Raw genomic sequence first — 19,766 nt, 5'->3', positions numbered from 1 at the left:
ATAGTGTCATTTGTCATCTTCACATCTGGGTGTGAATTAAATGAAGCACATGTTGGTAGGCACTTTTTAAAACTTCTTAAGCTGTTTTCCCATGCTTAAGGTCTTTATGCCAAGATGATAAAAAAAAAATGGCTGTAGTTATCATGCATCACTACTACTGCCAAATTTTCCAATCAATCAGAAGCTGGGAGATACTATCTTAGATTAGGGTGGGGAAGACAAAGCAAATTGGTATCCTCCAACTTTTAATTGACTGTACATACCTGAAGCAGGTAATCAGCAGTGGCTAGAGCACTAACTGGGTGGGGATTGTTGCAGAACAGGGGCAGGGGGCTCCCTGAGGACCAGCATTGGGAGCCACTACTTTACAGACCAGTTTGTTACCAAGTGAAACCAAACAATGCAGGCTTTCTTTTAATTAGTACTGTATTTTACTGAGATGTCAATGCTAACAACTGTGGCCTTTTTAAGCTTGCTGGGAGTGTTTGCTCTTAGATATTGTAAATTCTGCATTACAAATAAGAGGTTCCCATAAAGGCTTTTGAGATTTGTCTGCTTGTCTGCTCAAATTAATTTTTAAAACAAAATTCACATTCTTCCTTTTGACGTTTAAAATAAAATGTTAAAATTTATAATAAAACGTTTACAATTTAGTCTTATAAAAATGTTGTGTAAAAACAAAACAGCAATATTTAAGAAAGTGTATAGATGTGACTTCATTTTTCTAGCATTTTATCAAAGAACTGCTTTGTATTCATTTAGTAATACTGTTGTAAAACAACAGTAATAAAGCGCAGAATTTTTCAATGCAAGGTCCATTTGGGCACAGTGACAAGATCAAGTTCCATTTTTAGATCTGGGTATCATGGGATTTTTGTGCCTTATGCTATGTTTGAACATTGTGAGGTTTCATAGAAATTTGTCCTCTTTTCACATTATTACATTGATGTCATTGGCATTAAGTGGTCTGCTTAGTGAGGAGACTGGGAATGCAAAAGGGATTAAATTCATTCATCCTCCAATCCACACAGATGAATTGATATATATACCACCAAGAGTTTCCTTTCTGATTACAGCTTCGTGCCAATAAGCACAGTATGGAGGGCAGGGGGCTGGACACCCTGGAGTCAGGTATAGATTTATGATTTGACATATTCTGACAGATTGGCAGGGCACTTGTTAAGAGGAGGGCAGATTTCATGTTGGCCTCCAGAGGGCAGAGCTGCCTCTGTTCCTCAGGGCTCCTCTGCCCTATGCTCTAGGCTTAGCTGCTCGTTACATTAAAACAGGGGCTTCTGTGACAGAGTCAGCATTATGAAAGCTAAGAGGATTAGCTGATGGACATTTCTGGCGTTGCTGGTCAATTATCAAAATGAAAAGCAGTGACTGGGCATGGCTGGTATGCTGTGTGGCACAGCCGAGCTCCCCTCTCTCCCCTCCATCTCCACTCAAGCTCTCTATCTCTCACTCAGTTTCTGCCTGTCGCAGGTTACTGAGGTTCAGGGGAGGTGGGTGGGGGGGAGATATAAAGGCGGCATTGGTGCGCTTCTGAACGGAAAAGTTTTGTGTGTCTGTGAGCAAGGGATTAAAAAAGAGCATTTAAATTTTAATGTTTTTAAAGGCAAAACTGTATGTTATGCAAGTGTTTAAAAACAAGGCTGCACGCAAGGCAGCCATTCCTCCAACTCCTCCGACCATGTGCATGAGCAGCCCCTCTCCATCCACACACACACGACACTGCTCACTTTGACTGTTCTACGTGTTTTGCTATCAGTGTAGGAGGAGTCTCCAGCATGTAGTATGTCATCCCACTGTGGTCACATGTGAAGCTGGAAGTAGTGGGAGATGAGGGGGAGGAGGGATTGTTTTGATATGTCCTAAAAGTGGCATCCTGCAGCTGCCTGTGTTAAAAGATCTACCCCTGGGATTCACACAGCGATGCAAACGTAATGAGCCGAGTCAATGTGCCACCACGGCTGCAGTGGACACGACGCTCCGGCAATGACACCCTGCCTCCCATCCATCCCCAATGCCAGCACTGCCTCTTATCACCCAACTTTCTAATACACCGGCTACACCTCACTGGGCCACAGCGGAGGTGAGGCCCTATATCCATGTGTCTGAAAAAGATAAGAAAACACACTGCTGAAGCGTTTCATTATTTTTTACCCTGTCACAAACAGCGAGGGAGGTAAACGGTTTTCCTTTTGCTTCAGGAGACAGTTGCCTAAAACATAAAGATGTACAGTAATCCTAGCTCAGTACATAGCAGGCAGAATTATACTCAATCCCCAATTATCACTTCGGGGACAATGTCATCTCACCCCCTATATTACAGATGGGGCTGCAGCATGGGCAGATTTGATAGGGATATTCCAAAGACCAGTTAAATACAGCTGAAAAATGTCTCCATCTGGTGTTACTGTAGTAACTAGCTGACCTATTAAAGCTTGTGTGATGATATTACAAACAGCAGATGCAAAACCTTCCACTGAATATGGGAGGACTGGTTAGACTGGCTTTGGCACAGGGATATAGCGTCTGTGGCTTTGTAAATATACTATACACTTGGTCAGATACGTCCCATTCTCCATTAAACAAATTCCATGACATTTAAAGCAGATTTTCATTCACATGAATCCCAAGATTACTTTGCTTTTCATGATCAGTTTACTATTCAGCTAAAATATAAGTTTTTATGTTTAAAGCTCGTTCTGGTGAGAACATTTATCCGATTATCTTATTCTCCTTATCTCCATTTACTGCTTACTATGAATGATTTATTATTCCTGCTGAGGTTACATTATTCATTCTAAACTATTGATATCGAAGACAAACCTTTCATAGAAACAGATTTTTGGGAAAACAAGTGTTTAATAACAGAACAGTATCTGGTGCAGTAGGATGTTACTGTACAGTGAGGGGCGGGTGATTTAACACTATGTGAATCTCAGCATTGTTCACACAGGGAGGTCGGTCCAGTGAAAGCATCTGCCTCTCACATTGTGGAGGTAAACTAACAATTAAAAAAAAAACATTACCTGGAAAAACAAAAATATAAAAGGAAAAATGTACGACAATGATTGCAGTGGAGCAGCTGGGAATGGGGCACAGGTAACCCCAGTGTGGTACACTCTTGTCCCATGGGCAAAGTCCTCGTGAAGGATTGTCTCTGTATTGCCATGGTATGCTCTTCTGCTGCGTGACTTCCTCCTGCTGTTGTTGCTATACCACGGCGTACTGCTGATACAGCAGCTCTCGAATCTTATAGTAGTCGTCACACAGGCAGCCTTCCAGGCCGATGCGCCCGGCCTCCGTCTAGATAAAAAACACGCACAGGTCACCTAGGTCCTCACAAAACATCTATTTGCATTTTCATTTTATCTTTAGATATTGATGTACAACACACTAATGACCTCTGAAATGTTACATATTCCTTTTTTACAGACTTGGGATTAAAGTGTCTAATAAATCCACATTAAGATTTCCCTGTGAAACAGCACACACAGAAACACTCTTTTACTCTTTTAACTCTGCTCTCTTTGATTTCACTGTCTGGGTTACATCTATTTTAGGTTCTTGTCAATTATGCATTTTGTTGTTGGTATCCTGGCTCGCTCCCACTTCTCCTTGTACTGTAGTTAAGCCTGTGATTCTTTCTCTGTGGTGAAGCGTTTCTATATGCATTTGAGGATTTTTAGCCTACTTATGCAGACTGTATTTTTTATCTTTAATGTTATACTTTCAGTGCTAAACAACTTTTTATCCTAAAAGGTTAAAATAGTTAGTTAGTTGGTAAGCCTCTATTTATCACGGTCATCACAATAACAAGGTCAGTATATCCCATCATAACCACTACCACTTATCTACAATGCCAAAAATGTGATTTTAGTTTCTGGTAATGCACATAAAAACATTCACATACAGTATATACAGCTTTCTGCTTCTACACATTAAGCTGCTGTATTTCTCCTAACATCTAAAAACAACTTGCCCACTGCTTAGTAAAATGCTGCTTGCTCGACGTGCACAATCCATCATCAAACAAAGGGAGAAGCTCAATGTCTCATACTGCTTTACAGCAACATTAGTATGTCTTACTATTCTCAGTTGTGCATCACTACATCTAATAGCCCATAAAATCTAAACCAATAAAAACTTGTGTCAAAGGAAATGTATCTGTCCTGCAGTGACTAACAGGTACAGCAAGCAATCTATGCAAGTAGGGTAAATGTGGCTCAAGAGGTACAGTAGTCGTTCACCAATCCCAGAGTTGTTGGTCTGATTTTCCTACCTTCTATTGCAGCACCTTAATCAAGACACTGAACCCGAAACTAGTTACTCCCAGGCCAGCTATATAGCAGCTCCCCTATTAGTGTGTGAGTGTGATTGTGAGCACAAATGTGTGACTGAGCAGCAGCCTAAAGTGCTTTAGGTACAGATAAGCAGCCCACGAGTGTGATGAACCAAATTCCTTTAATATTTAAAATTCTTTGTTTTTGTCCATTTATTCCTCAAAACACTTTGTATATCAACTCTAACCCCTTTCTATATGGAAACAAATATGGAAAAGATTTTCATTGCATGGTTGTGGGGGAAAATAAATAAATAAAAACACAAGCTTGTGCCATGTGTCTTCTAGTCTGTCCAGTGTCCCTGCTGAGAGCTAGTAGTGCTGATGGATATCGTGTTCAGTGAGCCAGGGGGAAGGATACTCACCCTGCGGACGGCCACCATGTTGTTGCATACCAGCACTCCTCCCACAAACTCGGCCTGGATGCCCTCTCTCAGCAGGACCTGCTTGAAGTCAGACAAGCGGGGCTCGTTGATGAACACCGACTGATGCCCAGAAACCTGGAGGGTCAACGAAAGAGGGCGACCATTAGGCTGTTTCTCTAAGGGCTGTCCGAACTGCTTATACACCCTTTTGAACACACGCACAATTACATTATCATCCTCTTATCATCCATTAGTATCTTTTCCGGTATAAACCTCTCTTATACTCATCGTGGGTAACTTGAGCCTGTATAGTGAAACTTTAAAACTTAAATATGTTACATTTAATTTAAATGTTTATGCATTTAAGACAGCAGCCAGTTTCCGTCCTAGGTGGCTGTAGTACACAGAGGTGAGCACACCGCCTGATGCATTTCTTGGAATGACTGAAAAAACTACATTTAAATTGGGTTTTTAGTGCGTTTAAGTGTAGGTTCTAGTCATATGATAAATATGGCCCGGTTTCCCCACAGTCACACACTCTCTAACCACTAAATAACAGAATGTCAAACCAAACCTTTTAATATTTAAAGTTCTCTTCCACTCAAAAGCTTTTTTTCCCTCTTCACTTGGGTCTTTGAGCTTCACTGAGCTTCACATTATTATAGCACTAGAAGACAGTTTCCATATTTAGCTGCTGATTGGGGAATGTGTGGGCTCACCTTAAATCTTCATTTGTGTGTTTGCACAAACACGATTTTGCGAGATCACGACTAGTTGGGAACCCAATTGTGGTCCGACATGAACGTTACACAAGTGTGTTGTGGAAAGTTACCTCCTGCCACACTGAGACACTGATAATGGCCTAATAATACACGAGGGGACATCTTCTGTTCAGTAGTTTATTTCTTGTTGGTATAGTCACAGATTATTTGCATATCTGAACTTCCAGACTTTTAGAAGTTATAACAGTTTATAGGTTTTTCAGCAAAGAAACAAACAAACAAATATCAGGTACAAATATTCATTGTAAACATTTGAGGTCTTAGGCTTACTAGCTGTACATGTGGACATTTAATTTTGAGACTCGAATAAAAAGTCTGTATGCGTTGCCTCACCTCATGTGGAGGAAGTGGCTCCAGTGTGGGAATAACATCGCTCTCCTCAGACTGTTCCTTCTCGTCCTCCCCAAACAAGTTCTTCATGGCACGCTGGGCTGCTGCCGCCGTAGCACTGTGATCGATGACGGGATCGGGAGCGATGTCCATAGCTAGATCGCCATCCTCAACCTCCTCTTTCATACCCTCCTCAAGCATCACGCCGGTGTCCACTTTGACCACACGCATGTCCAGTACGCCATCGATCCATGCCAGCTCTGTGTCTTTGGCTTTGCAGAACTGCAGTGAGCTCACCAATGAGTCTTTTAACCGGACCTTTAGCACAATAAAAAAAAACCAAGAGCAATGAAGACACTGTTAGTTTTTGCAGTTAATGTCTCTGACTGTGAAATATTAAATAATTACCTATTAGATATTACACTCTGTGCAACACTTTTGTACACCCAGTCAAGCAAATTAAATCTAATGGAGCTGAGGCTGACCTGGTAGATTTGTGTCTCGCTGGTGGCGTCTACAGTCTCCTGCAGTTTGGGTGTGTAGACTTTGATGTCCTTGCTGAAAGCCTTGCAGGACTCAGCAAGGTCCAGGCTGGCTTCTGGTGGCCCATGGACAATCACCAGCTGTCTTGGCTTCATCTGATTAATAATTTTCTTTATAGAGTCGCCATCGGAGCGACCTTCATAGTCTATGTACGTTACCCTCGCTCTGTAGAGAAATAGAGGCAGAACAAAGGCTTTTCATAACCCTGATTGTCAAACATTGTTGCACAATGGCACGGATCAGATTTCGTCATAGACTTGCACTTTATATAGAGGTTTGCTGACTAGACATAACATTTTCAGCATCACGTAGCTTCCCATTCATATAGTTACACTTGTTCACTTCAGCAGGTCATCCAAGATACAACTCTGTACTGTACAGTTGGCCACTGACAGGCTGCAAGGGCAGTTTAAAAGAACATACAGGGAAGTTCTATTCCCCAACCCAATTTCAGTTAATTATGATCACTGACCTAATTTCCAGGTTTTCCACACTGGAGATGCATTTGGTGGGAACAACAGAGAGATCCTGGTCCATAGGCTCATCACCGTTGGTCAATCCAGATTCCAATTTACTTTTCTCCTCCTCTGTGGCTTGTAGTTCAGGTACCAGAAACTCTTCGAGTCTGTGAAAAAGCAATAAATATGTTACTGGCAGTGGTAAAAGGTGTATATATTTGGAGATTTTCTGTAATCACAAGTTTAAATGAAAAATATAGTACCTGATTATTTCCCCATACTCATCCCATTTGATTCTCTCCTCATGTGTGGGAAACATTGGGTAGGACTTTTTTGCTTGTTTGAAGAAACTGCCTTTGCGGCTCCCCTCTGCCTTCATCATCAAATCGTGGTGTTTGCTTTTTGCTACAACTGCTTGATCCAGATCATCGTCCATGTCACTCTCGTCACTGGAGTCAACATCCACCCTACATCAAGCGTATCAAATATACATTAACTGTGTACACATACTCTAGCTTGCATTTATCAGAGTCTTAACAGTGTTGTGACTAACATTTTACATTTAAATGTTTCCATTGAAACACTGTTTTACATTTGGAATCGTTTGCATTTTTGCTGGGGGTAACACAATACACTCTTTTAGTTTGTTTAGTCATCAGATTGTATAAGGATATGACGACAACAACAACAGGCAGAAAGCATCATCAACAAAAGTCATGTAACCTTTAACACACAGTGAAAGAGGCATCTCTAATGGGACTTACTCTTTTTCTTGTTCAAGTTTTTTAGCTGCTTCTTTCTTTATTTTCTCCCGTTCAAGGTATTCTTCTAGCTCCTTGCCTTCAAGCTTCACTCTTTTCCTCACCTGTCATAATGGGAAGAGCGCAAAATGGATATGGTACAAATGATAGACACCTTTTGTCATTTCCTCAGCTCAGGATGAACGTGAGACAGGAGCTTCCCGTGGGGCAAACGCTGCCTGTCATAGTAAATCAGCATCAGCCTCACCTCCAGATCCAGCATCTTCTCTCCAGGGTTGTCAATGAGGTAGCGGGCCAGGGTTCCAGGTGTAGTGCGGTAGGTCAGGATGATTGAATTTTTAGCATCCTGGCACCAATGGATGAAAAGTTCCCTGGAAAAGCCGGACTCGAGATCAGGCTGGCTGCAAAGCACAACCTTGGGGCTGGGCACCCGGGCCAGGTCTGCTAGACTGTGGCACAGGTTCAAGTGGCGAAACTGAAAGGGGTTGTTTCTCTTGTCCTCAAAACACCTCATGAGCTTATCACTCATCCACTCCACCTATAGACAAACAGAAGATTATTGATTCTGGCTTTGAACATACAGTGTAATATGTATCATAAATCATGCTAAACAACCAATAAAAAATAAACAACATAATCTCAAATCTAAAAAGCAGGGACTGATACCTGGGACTTTGAGAACTCCACCACATTGTAGCTGACATTGTTTAGCAGAGCTAGTGGGTAAGCTCCCAGCCCAGCATCCTTTGTCCTCCATATCTGGTCCAGGAGCTGAGCTAGCTCCAACACACGGCCAGCCGTATCAACAGCAATAAGGACATTACCATCACCACGAAGAGTCTCCATTACATTGGCTGTGGAGTATGGAAAAATATTCATGAGGATAAAGGATTTTTCAAGCAAAAAAGTCACCAACAACACTACAAACTATATTTGTTTTTCAAACAATATCAATAGTGTCCAAAGACATGTATGTAATGTCAATTTGGACAACTCCAGCAGGAATCAAAACAGGAGCAACAATGACATTAGTCACTATAAATGTTTTTGAAGTAATATAAATTTATTTAATATGCTGTTTCAATACAGCACTACTCTGACAAGACCTGCGAAGTTTACTTACTAAGGAGCTGCTCGTCTCTTTGTTTGCGACGAGGCTGTACATATGTAGCATTGAAGGAGTCTGTGATAAGTAAGGAAGGACGACTGATGCTCTCCAATGTGCAGCCGTTCAAGTGGCTAGAGGAGAAAAACATGGATTTAACGAGCAGGCGCACTCAAAACCAAAGTCAATTTTATATTGATGTTTTGTTTGTGCTCACATCTCTCTTTTGTGATTGAAATCCACAGCGTAAACAATCTCCTCCTCACCGTCCTTCACGATTTTCCAAATAGTCCCTCCAATCATATGACCAGCTGGAAGCGGCATGATGGAGAGGCCATGTCCCTTCCCTGTTGAGTAAAGCGAAGATATAAAAACACTTGAGCATTTTTGATACACAAACCAGTGTGACTCCTGTCTTATTAGAATCTTCAACTAACTCACCTTTCAGGTTTACAATTTGAGAGTACTTCAACTGCTGGATTTTATCAAAAGCAGAGTCCACGTCATCCAAAGTGAAAAGTGTAAAATCTTCACTGTTGTTTCGAGACTAAATTGAAAGAAGGAAATAATTGAGAAAGCAACAGTGGTCATTTGTTGAAGCTCTGTTAACCCTTTGAGTTTACATGCGTGTAATTTCTCATTTCCCCTTTTTACCTGATAAAGATCATACATAAACATCTGACCCATCTTATAGACAGGAATTGTCGCATAGATAGTACAGTTCAGACCCAGTTTGCCCACAGCATATGGCAGGGCTCCCAGGTGTATGGGGTCAGGGTGGGATAGGAGCACGGCATCGACCTGGTGAACATATCTAAGGACGACAAAGGAAATTTGTATTTATACATTTTACAGAACAATTCAGAACAAATAAGGTACAGGCACAACAGATTAAAGAAAAGACTTTGACACAAGTGACTGAAGGACACAAAATTGGTCTTCAAAAGAGATTGACGCATTATAGTGAAGCCCAGAAGACAGTTTTCGAGCTTGTACTATACAAAGTCATAATATGGGGGGCCTGGTGGCTCAATGGGTAGAGCATTGGGTTGGGATACAGAAGGCCGCGGGACCCCATTCCACTCCACCAGGTGTGGTACCACGCCTGGATAAAAATGGGAAGGTTGTGGCAGGAAGGGCATCTGGTGTAAAAATACATGCCAAATCAACGTGTGGAACGGTAACACTGAACCTTCACTACACCAATAATGCACATTCTTATTTAATGTGAGTATCACTAACATTTAATGAAGCGAAACTGAACTAAAGTAATAAAGATTTACTATTAACATGCAGGCTCCATGGACACAGACACACACAACAAAAGCAATCACTGACTGATAATCACTGACGTGTCATAGTGCCTCAACCCCTACTGTTAATTTTACATACCACCAGATGTCTCTGCACTTGTTTTGTTGAATCCCCAAAGCTTCAAATTATTTTTCACAGTGAAAACAAAGCCTTTAAGCTTCACTAGGCTTCGTCAGCCCATCAGTAGCCTTCAAGCAATTCCAAAAGTCCATCTACTTCTGAGGTGACACAAAAGAGACAAGCCTGGATTGTGGGTTCTGCCTTGCAGTTATAGTAGGACTAGCAGGCTCATAAAAAAGAAAGAGGTAGTTCAGCTTTTGAATTTTTAAAGGGCAGCACCACAAAAGGTGTAGTGACAATGGCTGTTGAACCCAGAAGTGCTACTGCATCTTGAACCATTTGCACAAGTTTTACTGTACATGCATATGGGCAAGTTGTCAAAGTGAGTATCAGTGCTTGTAAAAAGCAGCACACTTGGTCAGATAGGACCTGATTTTGTGGTAATAGTAGTGACAGATGCAACATTCCCAGTAAAAGCCAGCTGGCCACCAGTTTCATCCAGCTGAATGTTACACACTTGATAACTGCTAAAATCAATCAAATCAATTCAAACTGCAGGACACAGCTCAAAAATGGAATCCACAGAACACACACACAAGCAGAGAGAGTACATCACCAACAGTTCCACACTTACACAACAACCTGGTTTGATTTAGCATATGTTTGATGTCGGATGCCCTTCCTGACACAACTCTCTGGATTTATCCAGACTAGGGACTGGCACAAGAAGACGCTGGATTTTGCCCCCTTGTGGCTGCATTTAGCTTTGCAACAAAGATGGGATGGACTTTATATACTTAGAGACAAACTTGGAAAATTGTGAACCCAGCTTTTAGTAAGCTAAAATAATTCTGTTTGCAGATACGGACAACCTGCAAAGACATCCAGCTATATTCAGGGTGTAATGTGACAGTTGAGCAAGGGGGAGCCTTTTCTGAAGCAAAGCCACAGTATGTGAGAGGCTATAAGGAATGGATACTATAATTACCTTTTCATCGCATCAATGATGTCCAATGAGAAGTTCTCATCCCAGCCACAATCCAAGAGGAAGCGGAATTCATCCACCTGCAGCAGGTAACAAAGGGCAGACTCCTCCTGAACCCCTGAAACCGCTGTCAGCTTGATAATGGATGTCATTTTCTTTCAGTTGTTGTGCTGAAATTACAAGTAGATTTAGATTAGATTGAGCTGATTATAACTAAAAAATAAAGTGAAGTTACTTAAAGCATCAATAAGACCTGTGTAAAGTGTTGAGGCTCAAACTTATTCGTTACTCAATTCAGTCATATGAATCTTATGGAGCCCCAACAGTGACATCCGGGAGAAAATTCCATCAGATTTCAGTGCTTTATCTCTGAATACAATGGGAAGGGATAGGAGCAATTTGTTGTACATCCCTAAGTTGTATTGATACAGTCTTATATGACTTTCATAAAAGACAAACTCTTGATAAAAATGGGCCATATCCCATTTTGCACATCCACAAGACACCCAGGCAGAACCTAACTCAGTCTTCTTACATGACACTGTCGTACACTGTAGTTTTCATACACTGCCTCACTCTGATCGTACAAATATATGGTGGACTGTACCTACTAGGAAGTTTTTGATATACTCTCTCTCTTTAATACTGCCATGTCAATTTGATTATTACTGCGAAATATTACTTTTGCTGCATGAATGCAATGATGAAGAGAGTGAACATAAGAGTGTGGGTGAGATATCCTTTAAGTGTTTTTAATTGTCATTAATAACACTGCAGTGGATGATGAATGGTAGGCTGCTGTACTGAACAACGGATTGCTTGTTGGAAATTGCTGGTCTAAGTTCAAAACCATCAGTTACTGAACACAGGGGAAAAAAGAACAAGGAATATTAGCTGTGAACAAAAAAAACAAGCACAAAAATACATGAATGGTATAACCCTTCCAATGATCATTATTGTCAGAAGACAGGTGATCCCACTCCAACTTCATCGCAGCAAAACCACAACCATCCAGTCTTAAAAAAAACATGAATTATCAAATTCACGCGCGTTTTGAAGCCGTGGCCACATTATATTATCTCGATCGAACCTGTGAATAACTTCAAGTCGTAGCAACTACATGGTTGTTGATCAGATGAACAACCTGAATGTGGCCGATCTGTCGAACGGTACGATAACAGTGAATGGTTTGATTGCTAGCCACAGCTAGCTCACGCAAATTACCCTGTAAAGTAATCTAATTAGCATGCTAGCAATATTTTAGCTTGTGGCTGCAAGCGACTTAATTCGACAAAGAAATGTGCAACATACCATCAAATTTGAGATCATATAAATCTTCGCAGGTAGGAATGGATGTATGATATTAGTTATATAATTAATTGTACTTCCTATATTCCCAAAAGTAAGACATTTTGGCTAGCGTTTTTGAATACACACTTGTCTGGCCGACATGTTTGCCGCTGCATCATGTGTGAAAGGGCAAAAGCGCGTACCAACTATGTGTCAATACAAAAACAAAACTAAATACTAATCTTATCACGCTACAACAGAAACCATCGGCTTTAATATTTTGATTAATATAACATTTAATAACATCAACTATATTCAAATACTAGAGATATTGTTTTTTTTTTTGTTATTGAAGGGACCTCAACGTAGATAAGAGTTGGTAGAGTCCAATGTCCTCTGCCCGGTGAGTGAGGAGCTGAAGGCCGTGACTTGTTGTAAACAGAAGGTAATGGTTTGACATGTCAATGTCTTGTCGCTTTATTGTTTGATTCATTGTACTGTAAACGATTTACTGTACTACAGGCAACGGAACTATTTTATCTGAGAAACTATTCTCAACGAAAACCGGACATCTTTTGCCAACACTAGCCGATTAGCTAACGTTAACTAGCCGAGCGCGGACTGATGGCTTTGGTCAGGCTGTGGCTGGCGATCGTTTGGTGCTTAAAAAGTATTTTAGGTCGCCACGTGTCAAGCATTTAAGTTGCTATAAAATAATGCACAAGGTTACAAATGATAGCTACCGTATATATTGCTAAAACAGGTTGTCGAAATGCCTTCCTTCGGTGAAAATAGTAACGTGTAAAAATAATAATAATAATAATAATAATAATAATAAGTTAAGATTCCTGCTTTCCAAATAAAAGTATGTATTCGCAGACAGACATACTCGTAATGCAGAGTGGCCCATTTGGGTGTTAAATTATAGGAGTTTTATGTTATAGTGTACTGTGATGTTGTTGCCCAATTTACTTCATATGTTGGGCATCACGTAGCTAATATTGCTTCCTGTTTTACAAAAGATTTACATTGTAATAAGTCGTTTTGTTCATATCATACAATAACGCGCGTTACAATTATCTTTCATAGAGCAAGGTGACGTCATAAGCTGCGCTGTTTGGTTTGACCAAAAATCCAGAGGTTCTCGGTTTACTGTCACGTGTGTCGAAGACAACCACCAAATAATCATATTACCGGTACAAACTTAATGTTTTCGCTTTAAAATGTACTATTTGTTTATCAAAATAGTCGCTGATTTAGAGTATTGACCTTCAGTATCAGTAGATATTTCCTTACAGTGAAAATCTCTATTGATGTCATGCGCTTACATAAACATAAGCGTGTGTGTGTGTGAGAGTGAGGGTAATGTTTCAGGCACTCAAGTGTATTTGATAAGAGTAAAATGTTGATACATCTTCTGCTTATAGGAACAATGGTCAACTTTATAGCAGTTGCTCGTGAGCACTGGGCGAACATATTGGTGCCCATGGGGTTTGTGATTGGATGGTACCTCGACAAACAACAGGACCAGAAGTTGACAGCATTCAGGAACAAAAGTGCTTTATTCAGCAGGTGAGAAAATATCATTGTTCACCTAGTCTGGAAAGCAAAACAGGCCACTAACATAAGGATCTGGAGCTATTAAAATCTGTTATGTGCTCATCTCAGTTATAAGGCAAAATCCATTCAGTGTTTGGACCTAAAACTTTGCTCTGTTTTGATATGACCAACATGCTCTCAGTAATTTGGAGTTTTTAAAGTCAAAGCATAAGCATTTATTCTTAAATCACCTGCCTGGCTGATTGTTAAGCCACTTTTTGACTTTCTCTTATGTAGGGAGCTAAAGCCAGGTGAGGAGGTGACCTGGAAGTAAAGTACACCTGCCTGGAATGTGTCCTGTGAATGACTGATGGATGCCTCTAATCAGAATATTTAATGAGTCCCAATATGTCTGCTTTGAGTTGTATAAGTCAATAATAAACATGCCCTTTATAAAAATCATTTATTACTCAGTGGTTATTTTGGTTGCATAACACACACATCAATGTCAGTTTGTCAAAAATCGGGTTTATTTGATGCTGAACAGGAAACAAATTCACCTCTATCCAAGCAAAGCTAATGAAGTCTACCTAGGACAATACCTCTTTGGTATTGGAGAGTTTATTTTGTATAAAGGCAATTTTAATCTGCTCATGCATTCAGCGTGGGTGAAGACCGGTCACTATAGAGGCTCTGCAGTGTGAATAATCCCCTTCTCAAAAAGCAGCTCAGCTAGAGCAACCTGGACGGGAAAAGAAACATTACCAGCATGTGACCAACTCAAACTTCAGGAAAACACATGTTCATACATGGACGTCTTAAAAAGGTGTTTACAGCTAGAGGTTTTCTCCAAACTGCTAACACAAATGGCCACTAAACGACAACAAAAAAACCTACCCTGTCCTCTGCAGCATCACACGGTAAACTTTCTACAGTCACAAATTTGGGATATGAATGGATCAGAAACTCAATTGCATCTGTGTGCTGGAATAACAACAACAAAAAAAACATTAGGTGCTGACAACATTAGTACACTACACCAAAAATGAAATTTACACAGGTCTTTTGGTCTTTACCTCTGGTTTTATTTCAACACTCTTAAGCTCCTCTTTGTGGTAAACTCTGGAGTTGTCTATTGTGTAGTATAGATGAACAGCTTCTCCATCACTGCATAACCTGGCAAGAGATATCAGCTTAGTCTACCATCAAGGCAGGTGGTGTTCTCCAATTCCACACTTTGCATCATTCATTCCAATTCTGCCTGGGATCAACAACATACTTTGAAATGTAATAAGTTGTATTACCTTGCGCATCCAGCACGTAGGACTCTGACTTGTGTTTTGCTGTTAATCTGTGCACCCACATCCATTACTTGCCCATGCTCCCACCTAGTGGGTGCTCCTTGAACACTGCTGGCCATTTCCTCTGTAGAAGATGGAATAAATATATTAAATCTATCATAATTTGTATATATTCACACTTTTATGCCCTAGAAATTTCCAAGTCAAGCTGCACTTTTGAAATGAGTGAACTAAAAATGAAGTAGTCACAGACGGATTCATTCATCACATACCTGGAGTTAACATGGGAGGCAGGCAGTCATGAAGGAAGTCCCTGGCTTTCTGATCCACAGCAGCATCAACTGGGGCATAATTTGGTAGTTTCTTCATCAGGCTCTCAATTCGTGATAAGAATTTAGTCCTGCGTGGGTCATCCTACATGAGAACTTGTGTTGTCAGTGGGTAACTGGAGACATGGACTTAAAAATAACGAACTCAGCAAATTACCTTATCAGAATTCTGTACTCCCATGTATGTGAGGTAGTCCAGAGGTAATCCCTGTCTGAACTCCACATCCTCCTCCATTGCTACTTCTAATGCTGCTGGAACAAGCTGCAAAAAGGAAAACAAATCGTCTAAGACTTTTGGGTGATCCATTGCATTAGTTTTAGTACTTATTGCTGTGCTGGTCAGAATTACACAGTCTGGAGACAACTAAACAGTAACACAATGTGAGTACAACTCACATTTTGTCTTTAGATAATCATTTTGCAAAGTTTCAATAAACTTCTGCATTCCCAAAAAAAACTGCTGCTTTTGCAAATGCAAAGGTATGATTTATTTGTGCAGCTATCTATTTTCCCCTAAGAGCAAACTGTGCAAAGATCAGCAAATGTAAAACATTCATAAAGTGGCTGCAGGTTACAGAACATATAAAGTACGGGAACGGCGGATAAAAGAAAAAGGCTTTAACACAATTGACTGAAGGACACAACGTTGGTCTTCAATAGAGATGGACGGATGATAGCGAAACTGAAAAGACTGTTTTTGAGCTTGTACTGTACAAAATCATATGGGGGGGCAGTGGTCGAGCATTGGGTTGAGATGCAGAAGGCCGTGGGTTCGAATCCCACCCTGGGCCCCGGCCCAGATAAAAATGTGAGGGTTGCGGCAGGAAACTGATGTCAAAATCATGCCAAATGAATGTGTGGAACACGTTCTGCCATGGCGACCCCTGAAGGGACAAGCCGAAAGCAGCTGATCTTTTGAACGTGGCTGTAGGTGAAATAACTTTTACTTCATCCAAATCAAACCTCAAGTATCAAATGGAAAGTGCTGTGGGTTAATTCACAACCACAGCCTCTGTTTTCATCTTTAAAGCTATCACTTTACAGATCATACAATTTTACCTTCTGTAGCAGATCCCCCCAGCTGTTTTTCTGGTAAGATGAGATGGTGATGTGCAGGGAGTGAGCATCTGGCAGGCAATCGCCCTGATGGATGAATCCTCTGGGAAAGTAGAGAAGGTCTCCAGCTTCTAGCACCACTTCCATGATTGGATCACCAATGTCTGCTTGATCATAGTTAGCTAGAGAAGAAAAACAAGGGAAATAACAATTATCTGTTTAAAGCCAATAGCATCAATACAAGTGATTTCTCTACAAGACGCTAAGTATACATTATAAAGTATAAGTATTTTTTTTTATTTTACTCACGGCTTGATAACACAGGCAAGACCTCATCCATTGTCCTAAAAAGTTAGAACAACTTCAATTTGTTTACCAGTATGAATCACTCACATATTAAATAAAAGTACTTGTGCACAAAAAGTCCACCAAATGCTGAAATATCAACTAATTTAACACCAAACTAGTAGAATATGTCACAGATGTGACATACTTCTATAAATCCACAAGTTTAAAAACTACACATAAAAGATACTTCTCTGGACATATTAACTTTCCTGACTGTCTTTTACCTTGGGTTGTATACTCTCCAGTGTTTCTTCCCCTCCAGCTGAACCACAAATGCCTCAATGTCATCATAATGTGGAGCAAAACCTTGTGTTCCAGGGGGTGTCAGGTATCTGGTGGAGGAAACCACACATTGAACACCCACACAAAACTGAAATAGTATACCTAAACAATGCTAACAGCAGGTTTCTGTCTAAAAAAAAATAAAAAATAAAAACCTACACGTTGGCTCCTGCCATGCTGCCAAACTGCTCTTGAAGGATGGACAGCACATTCCACACTGTGGAGGAGAAAGCCTGGGGATTCAGCAATCGTATGGAGCAGCCACTCTGGAAAAGGAAGAGACAATGATGTTTGTGGCTAATCTGCAATGAGAGTGCTTTGCAGATGGTGCACGGATGTGGATAGTGCACTGAGTGCAAAATTATTTTTAGCTCGCAGCTCAGAAATTATGAAACGGCTTGATAATGAAGGTGGGCCTGGTAATTCTGGAAGAAAGAAGAAGCCCTAATGACTGTCTAAGAGAAAGCTAGTGCAGCTAGCTTGCTGATTATTAGCAATGTTTTCAGAAGCAAATAAAAACCTTTAATTACTGGTGTCTTGAATTAGAAATAATTAAATATAGTGTGTATACAAATCAAATGCATCCATGACTCTTTCCTGTTTACCTCATAGAAGTCCCACACAGTGAACGGCAGAGCTCTCCCGGGAGGATTGTGCGTCTGCCTCTTGCCATTAGTGTAGCTCGTGACATCTAGGTTTACTCCATACTGCACATCCTCCTTAAAATATACATTTAAAACATGTAGTTCAGTACAAACCTTTTTCTGGTTTCATCGCAGTTTCCAATTTCCAATACAAAATTTTAACAGATTGTTGGAACAACAACAAACAACAAAATGGACCTAATAGTAGCTATGATAACTAAAATAAAACAAAATCAATCCAAACAGAAAAGCTCAAATAAAATACTACATCGAAAAATAAAGGGCAGCAAATTTCCTACAATAAAAACAGTTCATGTACTTATAGATATAAAACAGGCAGTATATGTAATCATTGTAAAGCGAAATTTTGAAGCTTCTAATGACGAGAATGATCCCTGAAGTGCCAATAAAGATTGTAAAAGTAAGTCTAATTCCATTTTATGAAATACTCTACCCTTAAAAAGGAGAGAGCACTTTCCTAATAAACCACAAGTAGGAAATTATGTTTATGTAACCTTTTACCACTTGTTTTGATTACTCATTTTCAAAGAGAAATTAATTCCCATATAACCTGCTTCAGAAATATTAATCTGTGAAACCGTTTTGAAAACAAATTCAATGGGAATAATATAATATGTTTTACTGCGTTATGAAACAACGCACAGGTAGAAAAGCTGCTGATAAATGCAGAATGGTAACGTGTTGAAATGTTTTTGATTTTTACCTCTCGTAACATGCGGTCAAACTCTGCTGTGGAGAACAGACCCTTGTAGTAATCTGGACTATTACGTTGGACAACTATGGGCTTCTTTTCCCATGTGTCCCTACAGTAGGAAAGAAAAACATATTATTCACTAAAAGACAAAATGTCCGAAGGATGTAAATTTGAAAATGTAGGGAGAATGAAAGAGGAGGACGGTAAAAAATAAAAAAATAAATTGTGCCACAAATTAGAGGTTTTTTTAAACATGAAATTTCTCAGTGTGGTAATTTATCTTCACCAATGTTGAATCTTATATACCCGAAAAGAAGAAGTATATATATTATTTACCGGAAGAAGGATTTGGCAGGAATGGGGCTGATGAGCCACTGGAACAGTTTGCTTGCTCTCTCTCTGCTGTTGTTGACTTTTGCCAGATCAGACAGCAAAGTATCTAGAGCTTCACCATCTCCATTGACACATTCCTCCTTCTGCTTTTGAAACATAAAGACTCCATGAACTTTTGCACAAGAGTACAAGTATCTCATGGACACAAAGAATAACAAAACCACTGACACCGTCATTACTCTTAAACTCCACATGCGTGTGATCATGACCATATAGCTCTGCAGCAGGTTCAATCCTACCTCTGTAATTCCCTGCAAGCTCTCTTCTCCTTGTGCAAGCTTCAGAGCCTTCTTACGCATCTTCTTCTTCACAGACTTAATTTGAGATTTAGCCGTGTTAACCTTACTGTCTGCAACTCCATTCTGCTTTTTCTTTTTCTTCTTAGTTGGCACCTAGAAAATCATACAAAATGGCATAAAACAAACCGTGAAGGTACATCGATTGTTTTGTTTTTTTTAAATGCATCCGTTGACAACACGATTTAATAACGTTAACACAACTGCTGGCATGGGGACTGTGCTGGTCTCAGCACTGCTTCTCCTGGACTGACAAACAATAAGACAATGAGCAAAAGCAAAATACGTCGGTTATGAGTACTGTATTATTTTTAATGCGGTCTACCTGCAGTGAAGGCTTTTTAGCAGGAGTAGGCAAGTCTGTTGACAACGTTTGATACAAAGCAAAAGCTGACATGTGTTTCCTCTCCATTTTTAGCACGTACGTCATCACTCCGCGACTGCTGGACGCTCTTTCTCAACGAATATCTGTATACGTTCATTCCACAGGGGGTCGCTCTACGTTCCACTGGAAAG

General features: G+C 40.3%; 3 protein-coding genes across 5 annotated transcripts; 1 reads left to right on the top strand and 2 right to left on the bottom strand.

Moving 5' to 3' along the window:
• Positions 1 to 2,847: 2,847 nt before the first annotated feature.
• On the bottom strand, positions 2,848 to 12,516 carry cpsf2 (cleavage and polyadenylation specific factor 2). Its single transcript, XM_067482202.1, has 15 exons — positions 12,369 to 12,516; positions 11,061 to 11,227; positions 9,353 to 9,512; positions 9,140 to 9,245; positions 8,916 to 9,045; positions 8,717 to 8,832; positions 8,260 to 8,447; positions 7,841 to 8,131; positions 7,597 to 7,697; positions 7,096 to 7,299; positions 6,847 to 6,999; positions 6,317 to 6,539; positions 5,835 to 6,149; positions 4,720 to 4,854; positions 2,848 to 3,318 (listed from the first exon to the last, which is right to left on the bottom strand). The coding sequence occupies exons 2-15, from the start codon at positions 11,207 to 11,209 to the stop codon at positions 3,226 to 3,228; spliced, it is 2,364 nt and encodes a 787-aa protein (XP_067338303.1). The 5' UTR covers positions 11,210 to 11,227; positions 12,369 to 12,516; the 3' UTR covers positions 2,848 to 3,225.
• Positions 12,517 to 12,683: 167 nt separating this feature from the next.
• LOC137102564 (NADH dehydrogenase [ubiquinone] 1 beta subcomplex subunit 1-like) lies at positions 12,684 to 14,348 on the top strand. 2 transcript variants are annotated; one of them, XM_067482206.1, is made up of 3 exons: positions 12,684 to 12,792; positions 13,775 to 13,919; positions 14,184 to 14,348. In XM_067482206.1, exons 2-3 carry the CDS (start codon positions 13,780 to 13,782, stop codon positions 14,218 to 14,220), a joined length of 177 nt encoding a protein of 58 aa, XP_067338307.1. In that variant the 5' UTR covers positions 12,684 to 12,792; positions 13,775 to 13,779; the 3' UTR covers positions 14,221 to 14,348. The 2 variants fall into 2 exon arrangements, with proteins under 2 accessions (XP_067338307.1, XP_067338308.1); XM_067482207.1 differs by lacking the exon at positions 12,684 to 12,792 and adding an exon at positions 13,431 to 13,543.
• Positions 14,349 to 14,394: 46 nt separating this feature from the next.
• Positions 14,395 to 19,722, bottom strand: riox1 (ribosomal oxygenase 1). Of its 2 annotated transcripts, none has more exons than XM_067482204.1 (15): positions 19,576 to 19,722; positions 19,194 to 19,346; positions 18,898 to 19,040; positions 18,571 to 18,670; positions 17,808 to 17,921; positions 17,362 to 17,468; positions 17,145 to 17,252; positions 16,882 to 16,916; positions 16,576 to 16,754; positions 15,674 to 15,778; positions 15,460 to 15,601; positions 15,191 to 15,311; positions 14,963 to 15,062; positions 14,784 to 14,870; positions 14,395 to 14,628 (listed from the first exon to the last, which is right to left on the bottom strand). In XM_067482204.1, exons 1-15 carry the CDS (start codon positions 19,678 to 19,680, stop codon positions 14,569 to 14,571), a joined length of 1,659 nt encoding a protein of 552 aa, XP_067338305.1. In that variant the 5' UTR covers positions 19,681 to 19,722; the 3' UTR covers positions 14,395 to 14,568. The 2 variants fall into 2 exon arrangements, with proteins under 2 accessions (XP_067338305.1, XP_067338306.1); XM_067482205.1 differs by having other exon boundaries at positions 18,898 to 19,037.
• Between the last annotated feature and the right edge of the window lie 44 nt (positions 19,723 to 19,766).

The sequence above is a fragment of the Channa argus genome, chromosome 17 (genome assembly GCF_033026475.1).
Source record: "Channa argus isolate prfri chromosome 17, Channa argus male v1.0, whole genome shotgun sequence".
NCBI lineage: Eukaryota > Metazoa > Chordata > Actinopteri > Anabantiformes > Channidae > Channa > Channa argus.
Note: the sequence above shows the minus strand (reverse complement) of the source record. Positions and strands in the feature narration are given on the sequence as shown.